Source organism: Sus scrofa, chromosome 1 (assembly GCF_000003025.6).
Source record: "Sus scrofa isolate TJ Tabasco breed Duroc chromosome 1, Sscrofa11.1, whole genome shotgun sequence".
In the NCBI taxonomy this organism is placed as follows: Eukaryota; Metazoa; Chordata; class Mammalia; order Artiodactyla; family Suidae; genus Sus; species Sus scrofa.
Genome location: NC_010443.5, coordinates 119,813,873 through 119,840,249, shown reverse-complemented (window position 1 = coordinate 119,840,249; position 26,377 = coordinate 119,813,873). Strand labels below are relative to the sequence as shown.

The 26,377-nt window shown below is 40.2% G+C and overlaps 1 protein-coding gene across 2 annotated transcripts in view; it reads right to left on the bottom strand.

The window, feature by feature from the left end:
• LEO1 (LEO1 homolog, Paf1/RNA polymerase II complex component) overlaps nt 1-26,377 on the bottom strand; it is a 37,352-nt gene that overhangs the window by 2,094 nt on the left and 8,881 nt on the right. For both annotated transcript variants that reach the window (XM_003121504.4, XM_021095347.1), the window contains exons 2-11: nt 24,137-24,892; nt 21,623-21,727; nt 18,253-18,347; nt 17,167-17,312; nt 16,408-16,492; nt 12,181-12,275; nt 11,212-11,346; nt 9,696-9,831; nt 7,238-7,424; nt 4,970-5,067 (exon numbers count right to left, since the gene is read on the bottom strand). In XM_003121504.4, the coding sequence (XP_003121552.1) occupies nt 4,970-5,067; nt 7,238-7,424; nt 9,696-9,831; nt 11,212-11,346; nt 12,181-12,275; nt 16,408-16,492; nt 17,167-17,312; nt 18,253-18,347; nt 21,623-21,727; nt 24,137-24,892 (1,838 nt within the window). The remainder of the gene's footprint in view (nt 1-4,969; nt 5,068-7,237; nt 7,425-9,695; nt 9,832-11,211; nt 11,347-12,180; nt 12,276-16,407; nt 16,493-17,166; nt 17,313-18,252; nt 18,348-21,622; nt 21,728-24,136; nt 24,893-26,377) is intronic.

The following is a 26,377-nucleotide window of genomic DNA, read 5'->3' as shown; positions in this document are numbered from 1 at the left end:
GGAGCTGCCCTCCAACAATTTATTTTTAAAACTAAAACTCATAAACCAGTTCCAGAGTTTATTTAACCCAAAATATACCTAAGAATATACATTAAGAAGGTTTTTCTAAAGTATAAGAGACCAATAGGAAGAGTTGTCAAGGCTTCTAGGAAACACATTCAGAATCCCAACCGTGGGAAAACCACACACTGGAGGGGATGCTGAGCCATGCTGGTTTCAAGTTGCTGATGGCTCCATAAATAGCGAGACTGACAGGTAAGGCAGGGTTGCTAAGGGAGAAACAGAGGTTGCATGAGGCAGAGCTGGGGTGGGGTGGAGGGGAGGCAGAGAGACTAGCAGAAGAAACATCACCAGCACCATGTTCACTGGAGGTAGTCCTCAGCATGTCACCTCTTTCACGCAAGAAAGCTAAGGCCTGGCCATAATGCCCTTCCTTCCTACTGTCCGTATGTTCCTTTCCACAGGGGTCTTTCCCTCTTCCAGTTTCTCCTCTACTTCTGGAGAGGTTTAGGCTTTCTAAAGTTTTCACTGCTTACAAAAATAATGTCTAGGGGAGTTCCTGTCATGGCGCAGTGGTTAACGAATACGACTAGGAACCATGAGCTTGCGGGTTCGATCCCTGCCCTTGCTCAGTGGGTTAAGGATCCAGCATTGCCGTGAGCTGTGGTGTAGGTCGCAGATGTGGCTCAGATCCCGCGTTGCTGTGGCTCTGGCGTAGGCCGGCGGCTACAGCTCCGATTCGACCCCTAGCCTGGGAACCTCCATATGCCGCAGGAGTGGCCCTAGAAAAGACAAAATAAATAAATAAATAAATAAAGTCGAAGTTTTTTGCAACTTAGACACTGCTGAGGGAGGGAAACTATAAAACAACAACACTACAAGACAGTGAGGATAAATCCCACAGAAGAGATGAGGAAACAGATTTGGAAATGTGAGATGACTCGATCTACCATTTCAGGCCAAGATGCAGTAATCCAGTTCATTCTAATCCTGACCCAGGCCCTTTGACTCCATATCAAGGAATGCTTGGATGACAACGGTGGTCCTCTGGTATGGGGAACTCAGGGTCTGAAAACTTGCCGTCACCTCAGAGGAATACCTAGGCTCATGGCGTGTGGTTGGGGGTTGGTGCACAAATAAGAGGAGGGACCTAGAGCATGTATAATCCCTTTCCTCCTCTCTCCCACTGTAACCCACACCAGGACTCAAACTGTGGCAAAGGGGACAGTGGGGGCAGCAGAGGCAGGGGTTGGGGGGTTGGGAGGTCCAGGTTGAAGTAATATCTCTTTGTCAGGAAAGGAGGCACAGAGAGTATTTGGGTGAGAAAGGTAGAGGGTAGTGAGGAGGCATTTGCAAGAGACATTTTTAAGTCAGGCTGGTATAGGTTTGCAGTTGCCCAGTCTAGAAGAAGGCTATTTGGTGGATCACATTTAGAATTCTCATTTCTGAGACTAGGAGTAAACAGGAGTCCATGGCACTTATCAATTTTCATTCATAGTTTCTGCTTGCCAAGAAATAAAATACCATCTGCTTAGATGAGGATTCATGTTTGCCAATAGTTCAACACACTATAAATGCATCATTAAGATGTTTCCCATCTAATTTAAAACAAATCTGTTCTAGAATAATTTAACAATTTTTGTCTAGTTATCTTCCTAGCAAGCCACTGCCCACAAAAAAACTAGGGAATATTAGATGTTCTAACAAACAATAATGCAAAAACAAAATTCGTTTTCACATGAGAAAAGCTCACAGAAACTCAGTTCGCAGAAGGTCAAAATGATCAAAATACATTAAAATCATGAATAAAAGGAACACAACAATGTTCCTGCAACATGGCAGGACAATACTTTGAATAACCCTCCCTGAAAATAACAACGATGAAAAAAATGTAAACAAACCAATGCAATGGCATGAAATGAAGGTATAATCAGAGGCCAAAAATTAAGCAAAAGTAAGAAACCAGAGAGATAAGGCAGAGCACTAAAGCAGACTTTCTCCTTGAAGACCTTTACCAAACTGTTATGAACATGAGCTTTGGTTTTTATGCTTTGCAGGATACTGAGGACAGGAGACAAAGGCCAAGTGGAACAGATTAATAGCAGACCACAAAGGACTGCATATGTTAGTGTTAAGGTGAGTTAGAAAAAAGCCCAGGCTCATTTCTCTGAGGTGGGGGTCAGTAAACCCTTTTGGTAAAGGGCCTGATAATAAATGTCTTAGGATTTATAAGACATAAGGTTTCTGTTGCAACTAATCAACTCTGTCACTGAAGAAGGAAAACATCCATAGACAAATACATAAAATGAATAACCAGGGGGTAGATTCAAAAAAAAAAAAAAAAAAAAACAACACTTTATCTGATAAAATAGGTGGCAGGTCAGAAAATAGGTCAGTGGGATGTAATCTGCGAATCTCTGTTCCAAACACCTACAAGGATAAATGCCTCCCCAACCCCCTGCTTTTTTTTAGGGCCACACCTACAGCATATGGAAGTTCCCAGGCTAGGGGTCAAATTAGAGCTGCAACTGCCAGCCTATGCCACAGCCTCAGCAAAGCCAGATCCGAGCTGTATCTGCAACCTACATTGCAGCTTGTGGTAATGCTAGACCCTTAACCCTCTGAGCAAGGCCAGGGATCGAACATGCATCCTCATGGATACCAGTCAGGTTCTTAACCTGCTGAGCCACAATAGGAACCCCAATAGGATAATTTCTAATCTCAAACATTAGAACTAATTAACAGGGGATAAGACAAAAACTAAAAATTTCTAGGAAAATTTAAACCCAAAAGCCAGTGGAGTTCCCATCATGGTGCGCTGGAAACAAATCCCACTAGGAACCATGAGGTTATGAGTTCGATCACTGGCCTCGCTCAGTGGGTCAAGGATCCAACATTGCCATGAGCTGTGGTGTAGGTCACAGATGCGGGTTGGATCTGGTGTTGCCTTGGCTGTGGTGTAGCCCAGCAGCTGTGGCTCTGATCAGACCCCTAGCCTGGGAACCTCCATATGCCGTGGGTACGGCCCTAAAAAACAAAACAAAACAAAAACCCAAAGGCCAGCACTCATACTTCCAGTAAAACTAAAAAGACCTTATTCCAAGAATATAATTTAAAGTGGTCCTAGGTGGCAGATGCCCAAGGTATCTGGAAGAAGCAAATACATATTATCTTTGGAGGAATCTACCAAACTAGTTCACAAAAATTCCCATTGATCTGAGCTAAATAAATCAATCATTTACTCACAGAACACATGGAGAAATAAGTCATCATGAAATAGGGCTGGCAGAAGTAACAGGTGGTAAAATCGTACATATAAAGACTTTAGACACTGGAATTATCAGACATAAAAGACCATACATGTAGGTTTAAAGTATTTAAGGACATAAAAAGAAGAAATTGAAAAATACGAGTTAGGAGCAGGATTTTTTTAAATGACCAATTTGAAAAAGAAACTAAACCTCTAGAGATAAAAAACAAAGTAAGAATACAGCAAAAGAGATTAACAACATGTTAGAAGAAAGAAGCAGTGAACAAGGATCTGAAGAACTATCCTAGAATGAAGAGAGATAAAGACATGGAAAATATAAAAGACGGACTGAGAGTCATGGAGGATAAAGTGAGAAGGAATAATATGCATCTAATCAGTTTCATGAAAAAAGGAGAGACAGAATGGTACAGAAATAATATATGAAGAATTGATGGCTGAGAAATTTTCACAACTGATGAAAGATACCAATCTACAGATTCAGAAAGTCTAACAAATCCCAGTCAGAAAAATAAAAATACAAAATACATACCACAGAAAAATTAAAATAATCTAAAAAGACAAATAAATAAGTCATGGGGATGTAACATACAGCATGCTGACTACAGTTAATAATACTGTATTGTACAGTTTAAAGTTGCTAAAAGCAGAGATCTTAAAACTTGTCATCACAAGAAAAAAATAACTACTGCAGTGATGAATGTCAATCAGACTACTGTGGTGATCATTTTCCAATAATATACACATATATTGATCAAATAATTGTGTCGTACACCTGAAATTAATATGAAGTTATATAATGTTATATGTCCATTATTTCTTGAAAAAAGACTTAAAATTTCTCAGCACCTGTACTCTTATAATTTGAAAAAGACACTGTTAAAAATAGAAGTTAAGGAGTTCCCGCCGTGGCTTAGTGGTTAACAAATCCGACTAGGAACCATGAGGTGGTGGGTTCAATCCCTGGCCTCGCTCAGTGGGTTAAAGATCTGGCATTGTCATGAGCTGTGGTGTAGGTTGCAGACACGGTTCGGATCCCTTGCTGCTGTCACTCTGGTGTATGCCGGTGGCTACAGCTCCAATTCGACCCCTAGCCTGGGAACCTCCATATGCCACAGGAGCAGCCCAAGAAATAGCAAAAAGACAAAAAAAAAAAAAAAAAAAAAAAAAGAAGAAGTTAAAATTCTTTTGAAATGTCATTATTTCAGTAATACATGGAAATTTATTTTACTGAATCACTCAATACTATTTAAAATACTAGTTCATCTAAATAAAAAGAAAACAGATCTTTCTACTATTACTATTTCTGTAATTAAAAAAAAAATTGAAAAGAAAGAAATAAATGAGTTACAGGTTCTGATCTACCCACACTAATGATTTCTAGTTCTCTAGTGGAGCCTTGGTATTGCAGGGACACATGTCTTCTCACTGGCCTTTCCATATACCTGGCATGCCCACCCTGGCTTATTACTGTAAGCTAGCATTCTTCTTCCAACACCCAGCAAGAGTGCTCCTTCTCTGAGCAGAGGGATCAGACCTCCTCTGAGCCACTCCCAGTCCTGTTACTAGATTTATCTCACTGAACTTCAGTGAAGCATGTAGGCATATGTCTCTGATCCTGGGCTATGAGGTCCTCTTCATGCAAGGAACTGACCTGTGGGTATAGGATGAACCTCTAAAACTGAATAAATTTGGTTTTACCTCATCACTGGTGAGTTTCTTTGCTTTGAGTAATCTTTGAGCCTTATCTTCTTCTGATCCCTCATCACTGTCTGATGAATAGATTCTGGCCCGTTCCTCTGAAAAAAAAAAAAAGGAGGAAGATTTGTGAATGACTTTAAAAAGACAGTGATCTGGAAAAACACTATCTGAAATAAATCATACAAATGTCTTCTTAGGTCTCCCAAGGCAATAGAAATAAAAAAAAAAATAAAAATAAACAGGACCTAATCAAACTTACAAGCTTTTACAAAACAAAGGAAACCATAAACGAACAAACAAACAAATAAAAAACAACCAGGGGAAGAAAAGTGGAGCTGGAGGAATCAGGTTCCCTGACCTCAGACTATACTACAAAGCTACAGTCATCAAAACCATATATACTGGCACAAAGACAGAAATAGAGATCAGTGGAACGGGATAGAATGCCCAGAATTAAGCACATACACCTACAGTCAACTCATCTATGACAAAGGAGGCAAGAATATACAATGCAGAAAAGACAGCCTGTTCAATAAGTGGTTCTGGGAGAATTGGACAGCTACATGAAAAAGAATGAAATTAAAACATTTCTTAACATCATATACAAAAATAAACTCAAAATGGATTAAAGACCTAGATATAAGACCAGATACTATAAAACTCTTAGAAGAAAACATAGGCAAACACCTCTGACATAAACCATAGCAATATCTTCTCAGATCCACCTCCTAGAATAATGACAATAAAAACAAAAATAAACAAATGGGACTTAATTAAACTTCAAAGTTTCTGCACAGGAAACAGCAAAGGAAACCCTAAACAAAACAAAAAGACAACCCACAGAATGGGAGAAAATATTTGCAAATGAAGTGATTGACAAGGGATTCATCTCCAAAATTTATCAACACCTCCTACTGCTCAATACCAAAAAAAAAAAAAACAACCCAATCAAAAAATGGGCAGAAGATCTAAACAGACAATTCTCCAAAGAAGACATACAGATGGCCAAAAAACACATGGAAATATGTTCAACATCACTCATCATTAGAGAAATGCAAATCAAAACCACTACGAGGTACCACCTTACACCAACCAGGCCATCATCAAAAAATCTACAAACAATAAACGATAGAAAGGGTGTGGAGAAAAAGGAACCCTATTACACTATTGGTGGGATTGTAAGTTGGTGCAACCACTGCGGGAAAACAGTATGGAGATTCCTCAGAAAACTAAAAATAGAACTATCATTTGATCCAGCAATCCCATTCCTGGACATCTATCCAGAGAAAACCATGACTCAAAAAGACACATGTACTCCAATGTTCACTGCAGCACTACATACAATAGCCAAGACATGGAAACAACCTAAATGTCCATTGACAGAGGAGTGGATCAAGAAGATGTGGTACATGTACATAATGGAATACTAGTCAGCCATTAAAAAGAAAGAAATAAGGGCATTTGCAGCAACATCGGTAGACCTAAAAATTATCATGCTAAGTGAAGTTAGTCAGACAATGAGACACCAACATCAAATGCTTTCACTGACATGTGGAATCTGAAAAAAGGACAGACTGAACTTCTTTGCAGAACAGATGCTGACTCACAGACATTGAAAAACTTATGGTCTCCAGAGGAGACAGTTTGGGGGGTGAGGGGATGTGCTTCGGCTTTGGGATGGAAATCCTGTGAAATCAGATTGTTATGATCATTATACAACTACAGATGTGATAAATTCATTTGAGTAATAAAAAAAATGGAAAAAAACAAAACAAAACAAAATAATAACAGTAACTGAATCCCAACACTGTTCTGAAGATCAAACAGGACATGTGTTTTGACTTGAGTTATCCCGAATAAATGTTAACCATTATAAATTACTGGTACTTATGAAAGAAGGGAATGTGCCCAGGATAACTGTGAAAGAAAACACATGTATTCTCTGAAAAACTGAACTTCTTGGTTTCTAATTAGTAATAAAAAAAAAAAAAGCTGAGAAAAATTCAAAATATAATTGGCAGACTTTCAAACCAGAAAGCAAAAGCTTGAGGACAAGTCTGAAAGAGAAGCACAAGCAGCCTCAACCCTTTCTGGCTGATGTGAATGGATACCACAGTGACTTGCCATTTAGACCCTGAAATGTCTCACTCATTCACGTTGGTTCTTTACAACTAAAATGTGTGGTGACTGGGCATTAAGAGTAAGTCAAATGCAAAGATAAAATCCTGGACCTCAAAATGGTGAAATTTAACTTCTGCACAAACTCACCTCGAATGCCCCCTTTGTATCGGTTTTTAATGGCAGCCAAGCTGATGGACTCCTCGCCTTCCTCCTCCTCATCATATCGATCAGGTTCTAGGTAACTAGCGCTCAGCCCCCGCTGGTGCTGTTTCTCTCTCATTCGGCGCTGCTGAGACTCCCTACGAATAGAAGCCCGCAAACGTTCTTCTTCTTTCTGTAAAGAAGCAAATAAACAGCTGAACTTAAAAAAAAAAAAAAAAAAAAATGCACTAGCCAAGTACCCACTTGAAGCTACTTTACTCTAGAGAACATGTAAAGGCCTCCCCCAGGATAACATCTATGTCCTCAGGGGGCAGTTCTCTCCAAGTCACAGCTCTGCTACCACACAGGTCATCATCTTGTTTGGTTCCCGGGCATGAAGACAACACAAGGGTGAAATGAAAGCCTCCCTCACAGTACTCACCCTGTCAAAAGTAGCACAGGCATGGCCTTGAGAGCTGCAGTGTCCCTTGTGCTGCCAGGCAGAGCCCAGAGAGCAGCAGCGGGCCTGCGGAAGCTCATCCAGACCCAGGGGGTGCAAGAGGGAGGCAGTGTCTCTTCACCTGAGACAGACCCCTGACTTGCCCAGGCTCCACCAGACTGCACGGGGCCCAGATAGTCCTGTCTGGGCCCCTCGCACAGCTCCTGAGGGTAGGACAGGGAGGTGCTGGTAGGGGAACATCCCCAAGTCCCCAAGTAGAGCCTTCATTCCCTTCCATCTGCCTGGCTTTCTGCACAAAAGAGTTCACAAGGCAGGGCCAGGGTATGAGAGATCTGGGATATTTTGGCATTGTTTTGATTCCTCATTTGCTTGTTTTGTATTACTGCATACAATTTTAATTGTGCTGTTAGACACTGTTTCATTAAGTAGTGTGTGGTTGTACTGAGTACAGAGTAAAAATCACTGTCAGTAGAACAGGGATTAAGAACAAATTAGCTGATTCCTTGTGTGTTTCCACAGAAGCTGGGGAAGTGAAAGAGGGCGTGGGGCATCTCTCAAGGTGGTCCTGGGGTCTGTAGGTACATCTAGCTTCCCTACTTTCAGGAGAAAAGGTAGGGAAATGGGGCAAGAAGTCAGACTCCAAAGCCAAAGCCCCCACACACTACTGGGTTAGGGGCTGCTACTGAATCTGATGTAATTAACGTGACTTGTAAGTAAAAAGCAGGGCCTCAGATGTAAACCTTCAGCTGAAAGATTACTAAGAAAGGCCCTGAGGTTGTCCCCGTCCTGGCTTAGTAGTTAACAATTCCGACTAGGAACCATGAGGTTGTGGGTTCGATCCCTGGCCCCGCTCAGTGGGTTAAGGATCCGGCATTGCTGTGAGCTGTGGTGTAGGTCGAAGATGTGGCTCGGATCCTGTGTTGCTGTGGCTGTGCTGTAGGCTGGTGGCTACAGCTCCAATTAGACCCCTAGCCTGGGAACCTCCATATGCCGTGGGTGAGGCCCTAGAAAGACAGAAAGAAAGGCCCTGAGGCAACCCAAATGTCTTAGCCTCACCAAGCCCTGTAGCAGTAAGGAATTAAATCCAAGCAAGGCAGTGGCCAGGATATAGCAGGGATCAGAGAGAATGAGACTGTACCACTGCTCAGCTTCTCAGAGCAAGTGCTTCACAGAAGGCCAAAGGTATCAATCCAAGCCACACACTCCATCATTTATAGACAATGCCCCAGACATGAGTTTATGTCTAACTGACATTTAAATCAAATTTGAAAATCTACCAGGTAGAATGTTATATACTGTCCTTAAAAACCACAAGTTATTCTTTCCCTGACTCTCCTTTAGGCACTCTCCTATTTGAATTTCTGATCTATTTATATTCTACTTAGACTAAATCTCTAGCATTTCCACTGATTTTTGACATGGACTCTAAAGTAGATATAGATGATTTAATCATCTTGAAACTATTTGTGAAAGTTAAAATTCTTTCAGTCACCAGTTTGCTGAACTCTCAGGATCTGGTGGGAGAGAACCTGAGCCAGTGTTTGTTTTAGGACCACTGCTGTATCACCCATTTGCCAAATGCTTAGGAAATGAATCCAGCTCCGTCCTACCAGCTGGAAGGAAAAGGTGGGTCAACACAAGATGATGAACAACGTTCTTGGAAATGCTATTCTTTTTTTTTAACTTTTTTTTTTTTTACTTTTTAGGGCCACACCTGCAGCATATGAAGTTCGCAGGCTTCAAATTGGAACTGTAGCTGCCGAGCTATACCACAGCTGCAGCCACAGCCACAGACACAGACAGCAATGGGGATCTGAGCCATGTCTGCGATCTATACCACAGCTCACAGCAGCAGCAGATCCTTAACCCACTGAGCGAGGCCAGGGATCAAACCCTCATCTTTATGTGAACCAGTTGGGTTCGTTTCTGCTGAGCCACAATAGGAACTCTGGAAATGCTATCCTTAACAGAACAAAATCCCAGGGTAAAGCTCAGGCAACATACCTTAATCATTTCTGTGCGTTGACATTCAGGATCACGACCAGCCATTGGTAAGATTCTAATCTTCTGTGTCTTTGAACATCTATCTGCAAGTGACAGGGTCATCTTTCTATGTGTGGCACTGTCTGTAGAGTGAGGTCTGCAGGAAATGAACAAAAATACCTCAGTAATTCCAAATACAATTGTAAGCCAGTCATATCAAATTCACAAAAAAAGGAGTTCAGGGGCCATTTTCTATTTCTAGGAAAAATAGGAAGGGGTACAAAACAATATACCAGGTGGGGATTCCAAACTGCCTTCATTCATTTACTCAAACATTCTTTGAAGTGAAATATAGAAAGCTGGAGTAAAAAAGGCCTGCACAGCATGATCACCCTCTAAAGCAGCAAACGGATGGACTCAAGCTGCATTTACTGAATAAGTGCCAACCACGAGCTTTTGTATTACATGTTATATGATTTCATTGTCACAACTCCTCTATAATTATTACATTTTAAATATTAGAAAACTGAGGCAAAGAAAAGTTGAGAAAGTTGCACAAGGTCATGCAACTGGAAGTGGGACTCAGATACAGGTCTACTGGAACCCAAAGCCTATAATCTTGACCATTACAATTCTCAAAAATCTAAGTCATTACTAAGAATATCGTGCCTTTGGAGTTCCTACCATGGCTCAGCAGTGATGAACCAACTAGTATCCATGAGGATGCAGGTTCAATCCCTGGCCTCACTCAGTGGGTTAAGGATCCAGCGTTGCCATAAGTTGTGGTGTATGTCACAGACGTGGCTCAGATCCTGTGTTGCTGTTGCTGTGGGGTAGGAAACAGCAGCTACAGCTCTGATTCAACCCCTAGCCTGGGAACTTCCATATGCCACACCTGTGGCCCTGAAAAACAAAACAAAATAAAACAAAACTACAGGAACATTGTGCCCTTTCCAAGGGCAAGCATTACTCAAAGAGGATGGTTTGCTTAGAATCAAAAAAAGAAAAACATGAGCGTTTCATTGCACTGCCTCCAATGTCTAGAGAAGGGGAATGCTCTCTCCACCTGAGCTGAGTATCTTGGGCTACTTGGGGACCACACCCCTGGAGTGGTGATGGATGCAGAGCCTAAAGAGCAAAATGACCTCAGCCTGCATACCCACGTACACAGCCTTTCCTCTGATCGCATGCATACTAACAACCTCTAATTATGAGTTAGTCTCTCAAGTCAGTTTTACTAAAAAGAAAGGCACTCTGACCAGCAAGTATTCTTAGATTTCTTGGCAGTTATAGTAATCACTGGAATTAATAAACTGACATTCTGGTTAACATAACAGTCTCTTGGAAGTTTGGTTAGCATGACCTGGTTCCCTGTGAAACAGCAACTTTTAGTGTGCTTGCCGAAATGCTGAACCAGATTTTGGTCTTCAGTGAACTATACCATAAGGTTATGCCACTCAAGAGTGAGGCATTTTGAACAACATTTATATTTTACTGCTTTTTCTATAACAAGGAGTAGGTTGATGAGAACTGTTACCTGAATGTGAGTTTGGTTTTAAAGACGGCTTGTCCCTGTAGACCAGTACCTTGTCTTATAAAAAGGTGGTTGTGATCACCCTGCAGTGGAGCCTTGTAAACATCAAACACCTCATTGCCTAAATGCAGGGACATGCTGAAAAAAAGGAACACTTGACATGTTAGTCATAAAGCTTTCATTCTATCATTTTACTTTACTTAAAATGTGATTCATGGAGTTCCCGTCGTGGCGCAGTGGTTAACGAATCCGACGAGGAACCATGAGGTTGCGGGTTCGGTCCCTGCCCTTGCTCAGTGGGTTAACGATCCGGCGTTGCCGTGAGCTGTGGTGTAGGTTGCAGACGCGGCTCGGATCCCGCATTGCTGTGGCTCTGGCGTAGGCCAGTGGCTACAGCTCCGATTAGACCTCTAGCCTGGGAACCTCCATATGCCGCGGGAGCGGCCCAAGAAATAGCAACAACAACAACAACAACAAAAGACAAAAGACAAAAAAAAAAAAAAAAAAAATGTGATTCAGATGCTGCTTGCTCCCCTTACTCAGAATTCAGAAGGAAGAAAAGATCAAGACATGATGTGGAAAATGACCTACACAGAAATAAAACATGCTGTAAGCTTATGTTTAGAAGTAGAAAAGTGCTGTGACTCAGCCACTAGGAAGGGCAGTTTTACTAAAGTGTCAACGTGTCGTCAGTAGCACACAGTGGGGAGGGGTGTTGGACTACCTCTTCCGGACTACTATGCTGTAGCCAAAGAGGATGATGACATTTCCAGTCTACTTGTAATTTCTCCCACCAGCCTGTATGGCCCGCAACTACCTATATTTCTCTCAGGATTTCTACGCTATTTAAGGGGCTAAACCATGGAAATTCTTTAATAAGAGGTGTACCACAAATAAGGTCTTATTCTAAAACTGGATCCCTCACAGCCACATTTTGGGTAATTTCCACACTCTTCAGGCATTTGTGCTCACCTTCCATCTGACCACTTGACTATTCGAGCATTGCTTTCTTTAATTTCATTTCCTTCTTCATCTCGGCGTATCCTCCATCTTATAGTATTTTCCACCTGTTTTAAAACATGAGTGCTTTAGAACACTGTAGTTTGTGCTTCTCCTCTCCTCAAGGAACACATAATCATAAAATAAGCATGCAAAGATAATGACAGAAAAACAGACACTGAAATCCTCTTATTTTAATCACATAGAGATGTTGGATAAAATAACAACAGGAAGAAAAATAATGCTTAAATGCATTTCTGAGCTCCTAGTGCTAGAACCACAGAGGGAGCCCAGGGCCAGAGCACTGAGCAGATGCTCAATCTGTAGTAGCCTCTACAACTTTTAAGACACAGTAAGAGTTAGAAGGACAAGAAATAAAGCTTGAAGCCAAATGAGAGAGCAATTTAGAATTAAAACTCTCTATAAAAGCAGGTTCTCTCACAGAGCTAAAATCTCAATAAAAATGGGACCAAAAAATTCTGCCTACTGGCCTAGGGAGGTAGGGAAGTTCCCCGCATACAAGTAAGGAAAAAAACAGCAACTAATGAAAAAAAAAACTTAGGTTTGAGTAGGTTTTTACAGTCTAACTTTACCTTAAATTTATGGGGCAATGGGCAGGGGAGGGAGAAATACCAGGAAGATTTGAAAAATACTCAAAGGCTTTCCAAAATGAAAATCACTGTTACTGAAATGAAAAACTCAATGGGACTTCTGGGAAAACAGAGCATACTAAATGCACATAGTTTATTCTTTAAAAAATTTTTTTTCTTTCTTTTTAGGGCTGCACTTGCGGTCTGGGCTAGGGGTCAAATTGGAGCTGCAGCTGCCAGCCTATACCACATCCACAGCAACATAGGATCCAAGCCACGTCCGTGACCTATACCACAGCTCAGGGCAATGTTGGATCCTTGACCCACTGAGCGAGGCCAGGGATCGAACCCACGTCCTCACGGATACTAACTAGTCAGGTTCATTACTGCTGAGCCACATATGGAATGCCTAAATGCATGTAGTTTATCCCTGTTGCACCCTGGAAACCCACTAAAGTGACAATAAAGAATTTAAAAAAGGATACACTCACAGGGATACACAAAATGTGAATTAAGATGGTATCAAAGAAAAGCCAACCTTTTGAAAATTGACAGGTCTAAGCTCAAGATTTCCTATGCCTATGTCCTTACCACCAGCCCTAAAAAGCAGCTGCTCTCACTCCCAGTCAGATTTTTCTGGATCTTCTCTGCTACTTGTAGCTGCCTTTGCAAATGATTTCCTTCCAGTTTTTCCCTCTTCCTTCTATATTCCTCACTAAATAAACAACTATGAAGCTGGCTGACTGAAGTACTCAAAAATATTCATGGAGTTCCTGTCATGGCGCAGTGGAAATGAATCTGACTAGGAACCATGAGGTTGCAGGATTGATGCCTGGCCTTGCTCAGTGGGTTAAGGATCCGGCATTGCCATGAGCCGTGGTGTAGGTCACAGACACGGCTTGGATCTGGCATTGCTGTGGCTGTGGTGTAGGCCGGCAGCAACAGCTTCGATTAGATCCCAAGCCTGGGAACCTCCATATGCTGTGGGTGTGGCCCTAAAAAAGGACAGAAGACAAAAAAAAAATATATACATATATACATACATATATATATATATATATATTCACGAATTAAGTATGATGTCATACCTAAGATTTGTTTCAAAAGAGTCTGAGTAAGGTGGTATGGAGAACATAGATCAAACAAGATGTCCAGCCTGACAATCACTGAAGTGAGTGATGGGTACTTGAGAATTTATTATACCATTCTCACTGTATTTGTATATGTTTAAAATTTTCCTTAATAAAGAAAACAAAAGAAAATGATCTGTCACCATTCCTGCCTTCCCTCTCATACAAAATAGGTTAGCCACATACAAATATGAAAACACATATGGGCCATAATTAACTGAAAAATCATTTTGAAAAATGCTTCCTACTATAAAGTGATTCAAATAATGATGCTATGACAGGATACACTGCTAGGTCTTACCCTACTGGGATGAAAGACAAACTAAAGTACTTCTAAAGCCAGAGGACCTCATAGAGGTACATAAACTATACCTGGTCCTTTGTTCATTAAAGAATTAATTATACCACCAGCTGACTCTTTTAAGAATGGTCAGCCTAGGAGTTCCCACTGTGGCACAGTAGGTTAAGAATCCAACTGCAGTGGCTCAGGTCGCTGTGGAAGTGTGGGTTTGATCCCTGGCCCACTGCAGTGGGCTAAGGAATCCAGCATTGTTGCAGCTGTGGCTTGGATTCAATCCCTGGGCAGGGAACTTCCACATGCCACAGGTACGGCCATCAAAAAAAAAAAAAAAAAAAAAAAGTCAGCCTAGTTTCAAGAATATCACTCAAGAAACCAAGGTTCCAGGGTTATTTTCCATCACACATCAAGGTTTTAAAAAACAACAGCCTGCTATACACTGACATTTTGTATTCTAAGCACCAGGATTTTAGAATAAAACATTTATTTCTAAATGTTGATGCTTATACTAGCGTCTGGTATTATATGGTCTTAAAATATTGCAGATAGGAGTTCCCACTGTGGTGCAACAAGATTGGCAGCATCTTGGGAGTTGCTGGGATCCAGGTTTGATCCCCAGCTGGCATAGTGGGCTAAGGATCCTGCACTGCCACAGCTGCAGCTTAGGCGCAACTTTGGCTTAGATCTCATCTCTAGCCTGGGAACTTCATATGCCACATGGCAGCCAAAAATGAAAAAAAAAAAAAAAACAAAAAAAACTGTAGATATATTGTCACTCACTGATGTATCATGATAGAAGGTGGAAATGAAAAAAAAATCAATAAAAAGTAAATAAATAAGGAACTATCACATTAATTTATATAAATGATAGGGAAGAAAAGCAGTAGAATAATGCCAGCAGCACTAAATCAGGCATGAAAAATTCACAGTGCTAACCCTAAATCAATAGATATACATGTTCTGAGGAAAAATATTATGAAATAACCTAATGGAGACAGGGGGGTGGGGAAGCAAGGAAAAGGACAGCAAAAAAAAAAAAACCAAAACAAAAAATAACCAGTCTAACCACTGTATTTATTGATCATGTGATATCGACCAAGTTAATGGTCCCTGTTTATCTCCATTTTCTCATTTGATCTTCATTTCCATTAAGAGGAAGAAGTAGTCAAATTTCACTGAAAAGCTTTGGAAACCCATGTGTTTTTAGAGAAATCACCTCATATCAAGATTCTTTATGTACTTGAAGAGATGGAATTCTTCTACAAGTTCAGTCCCTGAATTCTAAGAATGCCAGAGTGCTGCTTCTTGATATTTTAAAACCATGTACAATATCTACTGGGAAAAAAGTATTTACAGGGAATCCTTCATATTTAAGAATCTAAAATGCATAGCTCCAGTTTCAGCATCATGAGATCAACTGTTTATTGTTCTTTTCTACAACTCAGCTCTAAAACTGTCTGATTAAGCCTCTATCCTCCTTGATTAAAGGATTAGAGGACCTCCTTGGATAAAGGTAACCAGATAGTACAAGGTGTCACAGAGAAGCATTAATAAGAATTTAGCACAGTAAAAAAAAAAAAACAAAAAAAAACAAAACCTCTCCTAATAGTGAACAAGAACCATTGGAAAAAATACAAAGAGAGCCATATGATGAAGTGTTAGGTACTAGTTATAAATTCTCCTTTTGTATATGATTTATCCATAGATCAATGAGCCAGAAGAATTTCCCCTTGTAGGAAGTTGCCAGAACTTAACCCATAGTACACAGAGAGGTAGACCAAATCACAGTACAACTTATTCTGAAGGAGGTAGCTAATATGTATTTTAAAGTATCAAAAAAGTGTAACAGTGAGAAAAGTGATAGAAAAGTTGTCACTTTACAGAGAAAAAACTATGTATTTTCTTCCCAAAAATATTCAGAAAAGGTAGACAATTTGTTGATAAAACAGGAAACATAGGAGTTCCCTTGTGGCACAACAGGTTAAGAATCTGGCGTTGTCACTGCTATGGTGCAAGTTTAAGCCCTGGCCGAGAAATTTCCACATGCCATGGGTGCAGAAAAAAAAAAAAAAACAACCAGGAAACATAAAAAATCATTTTTGAAAGCTCCAGCCTTAAGTTAGTATCCCCAGGTTTTACTTTATAAAAGAAAAAAAGAAATAAGCAAAGCACAGAATGGTACCTTTAATTTTAACCTGGTTCGACCTTCTTCATCCAGCATTTCCTCATCTTCAAATTCATCTTCATAATATTGAGGATCAAAAGGTCTACAAGTTGTTTTTAAAATAAACAAATTAATCATATTTCGTAAGGAATAGTATTACTGCTATATAATAACTATTAATATATACTATTATACTAAAAAATCATAATAATTAAAAATCATAATGGTCAAACATCAAACTTTAAGGAAGTATTCAAATTACTGCACCTTCTTGAAATTTGGTGTTAATACATGTTGCTTGAAATAAAGTAAGAGCAAGGCCATATATTCAAAATCTTTATTCTTATATAAGTCCTCCAAAGAGTAGGCCACACACACTCTAGCTTTCCACATTATTTTGCTTAGGGAAAATTTTTAAAATTGCACAAGAGCTTGCATGTTACTTAGAAAATAATACTCATCAATACTGTTTAAGTGTCCAAAACCATTAGCTTTTCTAGATCTGCCACAGTGGACATTTGCAGTTTCTATAGCAAATTTCACCATTCTCAATTTCAGCTTTTTCAGGGCTCTACTGGACAGAAAGACTTGTGATGACTTGTGATGTCTGTTAATTCACAAGAAAGTATCAAACCGCAAAAAACAATTACAACATTAAAGCCTCTTTTACCAATAGTCCATACTTTACCTATGGTAAGTATACCTGATTTATTTTTTCAGAGATCCATAACCAGTTTTCCATCCACATTAAAAAACACTATTAACTAATCCCCTTACCTGGGCTCTACACTGAGAAAGTTGGGCAGCTTAACAAAGTACAAGTCATTTCCTAAATCAGTATTTACTTTGGGTATTTCTACTTCTATTCTGGTCTCGGGAATTGGCTCCTCCTCCTGTTGATCCTGAGGCAATCCATTTTCATCCTAGAAAAAGAATCAAGAATTTTAGAGCTTGAGTGACCTTGGAGGTGGTCTAGCTCAACTTCCACACTTTAATTACTTAGGCAGGTAAGAAGTATAATGAGCATGGCCTTAGGGCTAATATCCACCCCTACCAACCAACTCCCCCAAAGCCTCGTGGAAAACAAGATCAGTCTGGAAGCACCAAAAAAAGAAAACATCTCTTTCATGATAAATCTGTCTTTCACATATTCACCTACAGACATGTGAATTTAATCAACACTTCAATATGAAGTCATTCTGTCAATTAAAATTGAAGATTATCAACACAACACACTGTTGGCATGAACAAGAAAAACATTTAAATCAGTGGGTCTCAATTTATAGGTCCGTGCAATCTAGTCTCTTACAGTGAGGCACCAATCGCATGCTGGGCGGTTCTGTTTTTTCTTACCCCTAACATCTTGCAAAACTACAGTATTCCAACCAGGAAACTGACCCTGATACACGCAGATAAAGAACATTTCCATCACCACTGATATCCACGCTGCCCTCTCACAGCCAAATCCACTTGCTCTTCTCCTCATCCCTCCTTGATCTCAGACTGCCATTAATCCCTTCTCCATTTCTATAATTCTGTCATTTCAAGAATGTCATATAAGTGGATTTATACAGAATGCGACCTTTTGGGGTTTGGCTTTTTCTAACTCAGCCTAATTCCCTGGAACTTCAAGTTTTCCACTTACCAATAGTTAAATCCTTTTTACTGTTGAGTATTATTCCATGGATGGGTGTGCCAAGGCAGTTATTTCTACTCCTCCTTATAACCAAGAGTTCCCTATATAACTGAGAAAGTCATCTCTTCACTGTATTTTCATATTGCAATTCAGTTATCAACTTCCTCTTCTCAGCATAAGAGAGACACTTAGTTCTCTCCCCAGCTCACATTGCTAATTTTACTTACAACAGGTTGTCCTGGAGTAGGTGGTTTATCTTCTCCATCACTCCCTGAAGATATATCATCTGCACCTCCAAACAGATCCATAGTTCCATTATTATCTTCAACAGAGGAAAAGTGCAGAGTATTAATATCTACAATAATGATTTTCCAGAGCTATCACTTCAACATGTTCCCAAGGCTTCTCAACCAGATACCTGGAAACCACGCAAACAAAGCTCTTAGCCTGGCTCTCAAAGATCTGACTTGAGTGTCTGTGGAGAGGGAAGTGGGCAGATCCAGCGAAGGGCAAAGCTGCACAGGACATACTCCTTTCTCCCTTCACTTACTACAAAGCCTTGTTCTTCCACTTCCTTTTATTACGCAGGAGCCTAAATATCCTCCTACAGTGTATATATGCAAATCTGGGGCTTAAGAACTCCACACAGGCATATTCTCTACATAGTCCCTCAGGTGCTAAAATTACAGGTCCATGTCTATCCAGATCCCCCTCCTCTCAGGCAGAACTTCATCCAGGTGAAGGCAAAACAATAACAATAACACTCTATCATAAACCAATAAAACAAGATGGCATAGTAGAGAGGGTGAGAGAAAGATGGAAAGGGGATCAGAAAGTAGGCTACTTAAAACTGAGATTATAGAAGAATTATGATTATTGGTAATGCCATGGTCTAGGATAAACTGTGAGAGTGAATTACCTTCACTTTGTCTCAGTAACTGATCTGACAAAGTGAAGGACAGATCACTGAAAACGAAGAGGCAACCTATTAGAAGGACCAAAATTCAGAACCCTATTGACACCAAATGCTGACCAAAAAATATGGAGCAATAGGAACTCTCATTCACTAATGGTGGGAATGCAAAATGGTACACTGACTTCAAAAGACCAATCTTCTTGCTGGTGGAAGGTTTGAAATATCACAAGAATTACCAAAATGTGAGATACAAAGCAAGCAAATGCTTGGAAAATTGGCTCCAACACACCGCCATAGGGTTACCACAAACTTTCAATTTGTAAAATATGTAATGTCTTGAGAAGCATAATAAAGTAAGTGCAATAAAACAATGTTTGCCTCTATCACTCTGTGCTAAAAAGAAATGAGCTATTAAGCTATGAAAGACATGGTGGAAATTTAAATGCATATTACTAAGTGAAAGAAGCAATCTAAAAAGGCTACATACTACTTAATTCCAACTAAATGACATTGTGGAAAATGCAAAGCTATGGAGACAGTAAAAAGATCAATGGTTGCCAGGGGTTAGGCAGGAGGAAAGGATGAACAGACAGCACGGAGAATTTTTAGGAGAGTGAAACTATTCTATATGATAAGACAATCATGGATCCATATCATCACACATTTTTCCAAACCCACAGAATGTACAATACCAAGAAGTGAACCATGGATTTGGGTGATTACAATGTGTCAATGTAGGTTCATCAATTGTAACAAACCCTAACTCTGGTGAGAGATGCTGATAATGGGGAAGGCAATGCATGTGTGGAGGCAGCGGGAACATGAGAAATCTCTACCTTCCAATTTTTCTGTAAACTTTAAGTTGCTCTAAAAAAAATAGTCTTAATTTTTTTTTAGAAAGAAGAGCAGGAAGAGTTCCCGCTGTGGTGCAATGTGATCAGTGGTGTCTTGGGAGTGTTGGTGTGCAGGTTCAACCCTCAGCCTGGCACAGTGGGTTAGGGATCTGGTGTTGCCACAGCTGCAGTTTTGGTTGTGACTGCAGCTCAGATATGATCCCTGGCCAGGGAACTCCATATGCTGCAGGGAGGCCAAAAATGGAAAAAAAGGAAAAGAAAAAGAGAAAGAGAGGAGGAGGAAGAAGGAAAACCACAGTATCACCAAGTTCATCTATACGATAAAAACCACCAAAACAATATGGAATTCCTTGGTGGCCCAGCTGGTTAAGCATCTGCTATTGTCCATCCCTGGCCCAGGAGCTTCCACATGCCACAGGCATGGCTAATAACAACAACAACAACAAAAAATCACCAAAACTATAACCCTACCCACCAACACTCTCATGTCCCCTCTTGACTATTTTCTTACTAGGTCTTATCACCACCTAACACACTATATTCACCTATTGCATTATTATCACTCTCCCTACCCTACCCTGACCCCCACCAGAATGTGGGTTCTACAAGGAAGAAGTCTATCTGTTTTGATTATTGCTACATTCTAAGTGCACAGAACAGTACTAGCACAAAGCAGATTCTCAATAAATGTGAACAAAATGAAAGAATACCTTTAATTCTTACAACAAACCTATAAGGTGGTTAGCATCATCTCCCTCTTACAGATCAGAAAACTGAAGTATAGTAATTAATTTGACCAAAATCATAGAGTTGGAAAGTAGAACCACAGAGATTCCAAAGTCCATGCACAAAACTACTAGCTATAGATCCAAAGATATTTAAGTTAATCCCAGAGTTTACTGTTCTGTCCAGTTCTCTCTTTTTCTCTCTAGTTGATTCTCTAAATGTTTGCTTTAGTTATACTGTTACTTATGATAATTTATATAAGCTATTTAACATTAATGCCTAACTGCCATTCAGCACATTATCAGTTGTGCAAAACCAAACTATCAAAATTATGTTCGCTAAAACTTTTATACAACGTCTTTATTGTTTAATAATTTGCTATTTGAAATGCAGTCATGCATAGAGATGAATAGGTGGATCTTTTATCCTTAAAACAAACCTACTTTACCTAACACTGGGTTTTTATTAACTCTTCATCTAAACCATAGCTTGAAGAATCAAGTTCTTGGAGTTCCCATCGTGGCTCAGCAGTTAATGAATCCGACCAGAATTCATGAGGACATGGGTTCGATCCCTGGCCTTGCTCAGTGGGTTAATGATCCAACATCACTGTGAGATGTGGCGTAGGTTGCAGATGTGGCTCGGATCCCACACTGCTGTGGTTATGGCGTAGGCAGGCACCTACAGCTCCGATTCAACCCCTAGTCTGGGAACCTCCACATGCCATGGGTGTGGCCCTAAAAAGACAAAAAAAAAAAAAAAAGAAAATCGGGTTCTTCATTTGATATTAACTTACTAAGACCACAAGAACAAGCTGCCCGAGGACTGTCATTATTCAAACTGGAAAATGGACACTGCCACCTCCATCAGAGCCTCAGCCCCTCAACATGAGATTCATTCTGACTATAAATGAAGCAGGTTCTTCTAATTAAGTGTGAGCAGTTTCTCATATCTGTACAACTTCCCTGTGTACACTAAACATAGCCACATCCTTTCCTGTAGGTCTTGCAGTCTTGGGAAAATGCCTAGGGTTAGGGATATGACTACAGTTAAATACAGAAAGATGGAAATACAGATATATAAAGGGTGTAATTGGAGTACCTTTCGGTACCTCAGTGTCACTATCCGCTTCTGAATCAGATGCAATTGCATTCTTGCGTTTCATTCGTAAAACTTCATCTTCACTATCACTGCCTCTTGCAGATTCTGTAAGAGTAGAATTAGAGGTTCAGCATAATCACAGTCATATTGCTTTGAATTCGGTGTTTTAGAAGCAACATTGGTGATGAACAAACTGTGGTACACCCATAAAACAGAAAACTACTCTATAATAAGTAAGAACGAACTACTGATACATGTAACAATTTGGCTGAATCCCAAGTGCATTACACTAAGTGAAAGAACCTAAGGGAAAGAAAGAAGGTTACATACTGTATAATTCCATTTATATGACCACATTCCCCAAAAGACAAAACTATAGTGACAAAACAGATCAGCAGCTGTCAGGGATCACAAGTAGAGAGGGATATGACTGCAAAAGGAATAGCATGAGTTTTCTAGGGTAATAAAACTATTCTGTATCTTGACCGTGGTGATGATAACACAAATCAACACATGCATTAACATAATAGAACTGTACATATACCCACAGAAATCAGCTTACTGTAATGAGTTTTAAAATGAAATTAATAAAAGGAACACTGGTTGCTGTAAGCAGAAAAACTTGGGAGAATGAGAAAAGCAGTACTGAAACTTATAAGAAAATCAAATGAACCACTGCAGAACTAGTTAAGAGTTTTAAGCAGGATGATCAACTACAAGATCCCTACTACGATCCTAGATTTACATTAGTCTACTACTATTAGGGAAGTAGTGCATGAACCTTAATGATTCTGGTCATAGTACAAATAACTCCACCCAGAACTAGTTATTGAATACTTACTGCAGTCCTATAGTCTATATAGACCTATGTCCATCTATGTCCATTTTCTGACCTGCTCTCCCAAATAAAGCCAAAATGTGGTCATGAACGCTATCCTGACTATGCTTTATGGGGGAAAACCCCCCTTCCCTCCATACTGCAGCTCTCTAGGAAGATAGGATCAATATGTAATTATAATCAATCACCTATAAAAATGAAGCAATCCAGATGATATGTCAGGAAGACTTCCAACCTAATCAAAGTAACATAAATACAAAGAAACAAGATGTCTAATTGTTTTAATATTCCATATGAAGAATATGCTGGATTAAGAAGAACAGTTCAAATGGCTATTAGAAAAGGGGGTCCAGAAGCTTTGTGTTTCCTTCTTTCTCTATGGAATAAAAGTTCTGACCCAAGCACATTTCCCCAGGATAAAGATGCATGTGTCAGGATATCACAACTCATTGAGATCATCTGTATTTCATTTTCTGGATGTTCCACTCCCCAGACAACCTCCAGGTTGTTATAATTCGGCATTCAATGTAGATTTTGCCCCTGAAGGAAAGGATATAATGATAAGAGAGAAATAATTGATCCGCTTGAAACAAACAATTCTGCGATGCAATTTTTTTTTTTTTTTTGTCTTTTTGCTATTTCTTGGGCCGCTCCCGTGGCACATGGAGGTTCCCAGGCTAGAGGTCTAATCGGAGCTGTGGCCACCGGCCTACGCCAGAGCCACAGCAATGAGGGATCCGAGCCGCATCTGCAACCTACACCACAGCTCACGGCAACGCCGGATCGTTAACCCACTAAGCAAGGGCAGGGACCGAACCCGCAACCTCATGGTTCCCAGTCAGATTCGTTAACCACTGCGCCACAATGAGAACTCCACGATTCAATTTTTTAAGTTATTTTCCTGTGACTTTGATTAGGTTGGGTAAACTCCTTGGGCCCTCAAGGATGAAATTCTGGATCTCAGAAAAACTGAGCTGGAACCTGCTGCTCACACCTCAGTTTAGCTACCCTGTGGGGGCATTTCAATGGTATTGTTTTTTTTAACCCCAGGGAAATCTATTCTCACCTGAGGTATGCTCTTTAGTTACCCATAAAAACGGAACTCTATTCATTATCTAGCTATTTTATTTTTATTATTATTATCATTATTTGTCTTTTTGCCTTTTCTAGGGTTGCACCCATGACATATGGAAGTTCCCAGGCTAGGGGTCTAATTGGAGCTGCAGCCGCTGGCCTACCCCAGAGCCACAGCGACGCCAGATCCAAGCCGCATCTGCAACCTACACCACAGCTCACAGCAATGCCAGATCCTTAATCCACTGAGAGAGGCCAGGGATTGAACCCGCAACCTCATGGTTCCCAGTCGGATTTGTTAACCACTGAGCCATGATGGGAACTCCCTACTTTAGCATTATACATCTTTTTGTTCTCTTTAAATTTTTTTTTCTTCTCCATTTATCATCAATTAAATGGAAGGGGAATAGACAAAAATAAATGGATTAGGAAAATGTTTACAAGCAAAAATGTACAGAATTAGAAAAGGTTGAAATGGAGGGACAGAAGAGAAAAAACAGTGGAGGAAAAAATAATGCAGTGGGAATGTGAAAAGAATACATAAGCCCCTGCAGTATCTGGATGCTTCTATTAATCCACTTTGGTTCTCATAAATATATTACCTGATTTATGGTCTTGTTCCTCTTCATCCTCTGAATGCCTGTGTTCTTCATCCGAGCCCTGTGGCCTTTCATCATCAGAATTTTGCATTTTCTCCTCATCAGACATCTGTGGCCGCTCTTCATCATCAGAATTCTGTTTCTCATCATCATTATCAGAAGCTGCTGGCTGTTCATCATCGGAATTAGCCTTCTCTTCCTCAGACAGCTGTTGTCTCTCATCATCTGAAAGCTGAGGCCTCTCTTCATCATCTGTGTTCTGCATTTTCTCATCATCATCGGAATTCTGCAGTTTATCTTCATCAGATCCTTGGGCCCTCTCCTCATCATCAGAATTCTGTATCTTTTCATCATCTGACTGGTCACTTTTATCTTCTCCACCCCATTTTTCATCATCTGAATGTGCTTTTTCAGAACCTTCCACTTCTGAGTGATGGCTCCCTCCATCTGATCTATGACCTTCATCTTCATCGTCATTGTGGGCTTCTGATCCACTGTGCTGATCTACATCTGAGGGGTCATTGTCTTCATGGTCAGATCGTTCAGAAACTTCTGATCTATTGTCTGATCTTTCAGAGTGATTATCACTCCCACTATGATGAGAAGCTCCCTCATCCTCGCTGTCATCACCAAACAGTTCCTTATTACTTGGTTTTCCTGAATCATCTCTTTCATCTTGATCACTTTCACTTCCAGAAGCATTACTGCCAGAAGCAACATTCTCTTGATCAGAATCCGACTCTGATCCAGAATCTGAATCTATGGGATCATATAAACACAAGGCAATGTAAGTTAAAAAAAGGCAGAACATTAAAAGTCCATCCAAACACCAAAGCAATGAAAAAAAATTCAAAAACTGTTAGAATCTATTTTCTTAGATTTTACTCTGGAAACTAAGTTGGAACAACTAGAGGAATGCTTAACAAGGAAAAAAAAATGCTGAATCTCAATAAGAAAATAGAACTTTGCGATGCTTTAACTTACTCTGGTCCCTCCCTACTCAACCCACTCCCTTGCTCAATGGTACCTTGAAGATAACAGTCTAAATTTCTGGTGCACATAACGACCCTGGAGGGAGCAAAAGGCATCTCATAGCTGTTAGTTTTGATCTGTCTGGTGGATCACTGAGGGGGCTAACTCAAAGGGCTTGACTTTATCTCACCTAACTTGTAACTCTCTTGTGGCTGAGGCAGCTACCTGGGAGAGTGTGTCAAAAACATTTACAGGCAATGTATTAGTTGCCTCCACCTTGGACAATGGATAACAGTTGGAGCAAACAATAGACTAACCCTAAAGCTTGAGAGAAAAGGCTGAGGAATGACATAATACAGGGAATAAGAGCCTTTAAAAGTTCTCACATATTCTTAGAGATATAGTGAGCCACAATCTTGCCCAGGGCTGTGCACATGCTCAAGAAAGAACTGAGAAAGCGCTAGGCTCTCACCTCTGGCTGACCTTCAGGCTCTGTGCTAGAAAATGAAGGCAAAGGTAGGTTGTAAATTGTCTGGTTGAGTGTTGAAAGCAGGCCCTAAAACATACACACACAGAGGCAATCTGTACGATCTGTGAGTTGTAGTTATTGCTTCTTTTTTTTGCATTTAGGAAAATCTCTATCCAATCACTAGTTGACCACTAAGCTAATGGAAAAAAGAACGGTGTCCACACACAACAAAGATGGCAGACTTTACAAAATTAGTTCAAAAGAGTCACTAAACAATAATTACTACAACAAACAGGAAAGTAAATTGGTAGCCATGGGGGAGGGAAGATTGTGCTGTTCTGAGTTGCCATGTAATACTATTCAAAATGCCCATTTTTCAAAAAAAAATTCTAAGCCCCCCCCCACATACACAAACAACAAGGAAGCACGGTCCATAGATAGGAAAAAAGGCCAGAAGATGTCCCTGAAGAAGTTCAGACAATGAAAATGATTTCTTACCAAATAGAGAATATCAATAAAAAGACAGCTATTAGAAAAAAGAACTGAACAGGAGTTCCTGTCGTGGCTCAGTGGTAATGAACATAACTGGTATCCATGAAGACGCAGGCCCTGGCCTCGCTCAGTGGATTAAGGATCCAGCATTGCCTGAACTCTGGTGCAGGTTGCAGATGCAGCTTGGATCTGCTGTGGTGTAGGCTGTAGCAGCTACAGCTCCACTTGGACCCCTAGCCTGGGAACTTCCATATGCCAGGGGTGCAGCTGTAAAATGATTTTTTTTAAAAAAGAAGAAGAACTAAACAGAA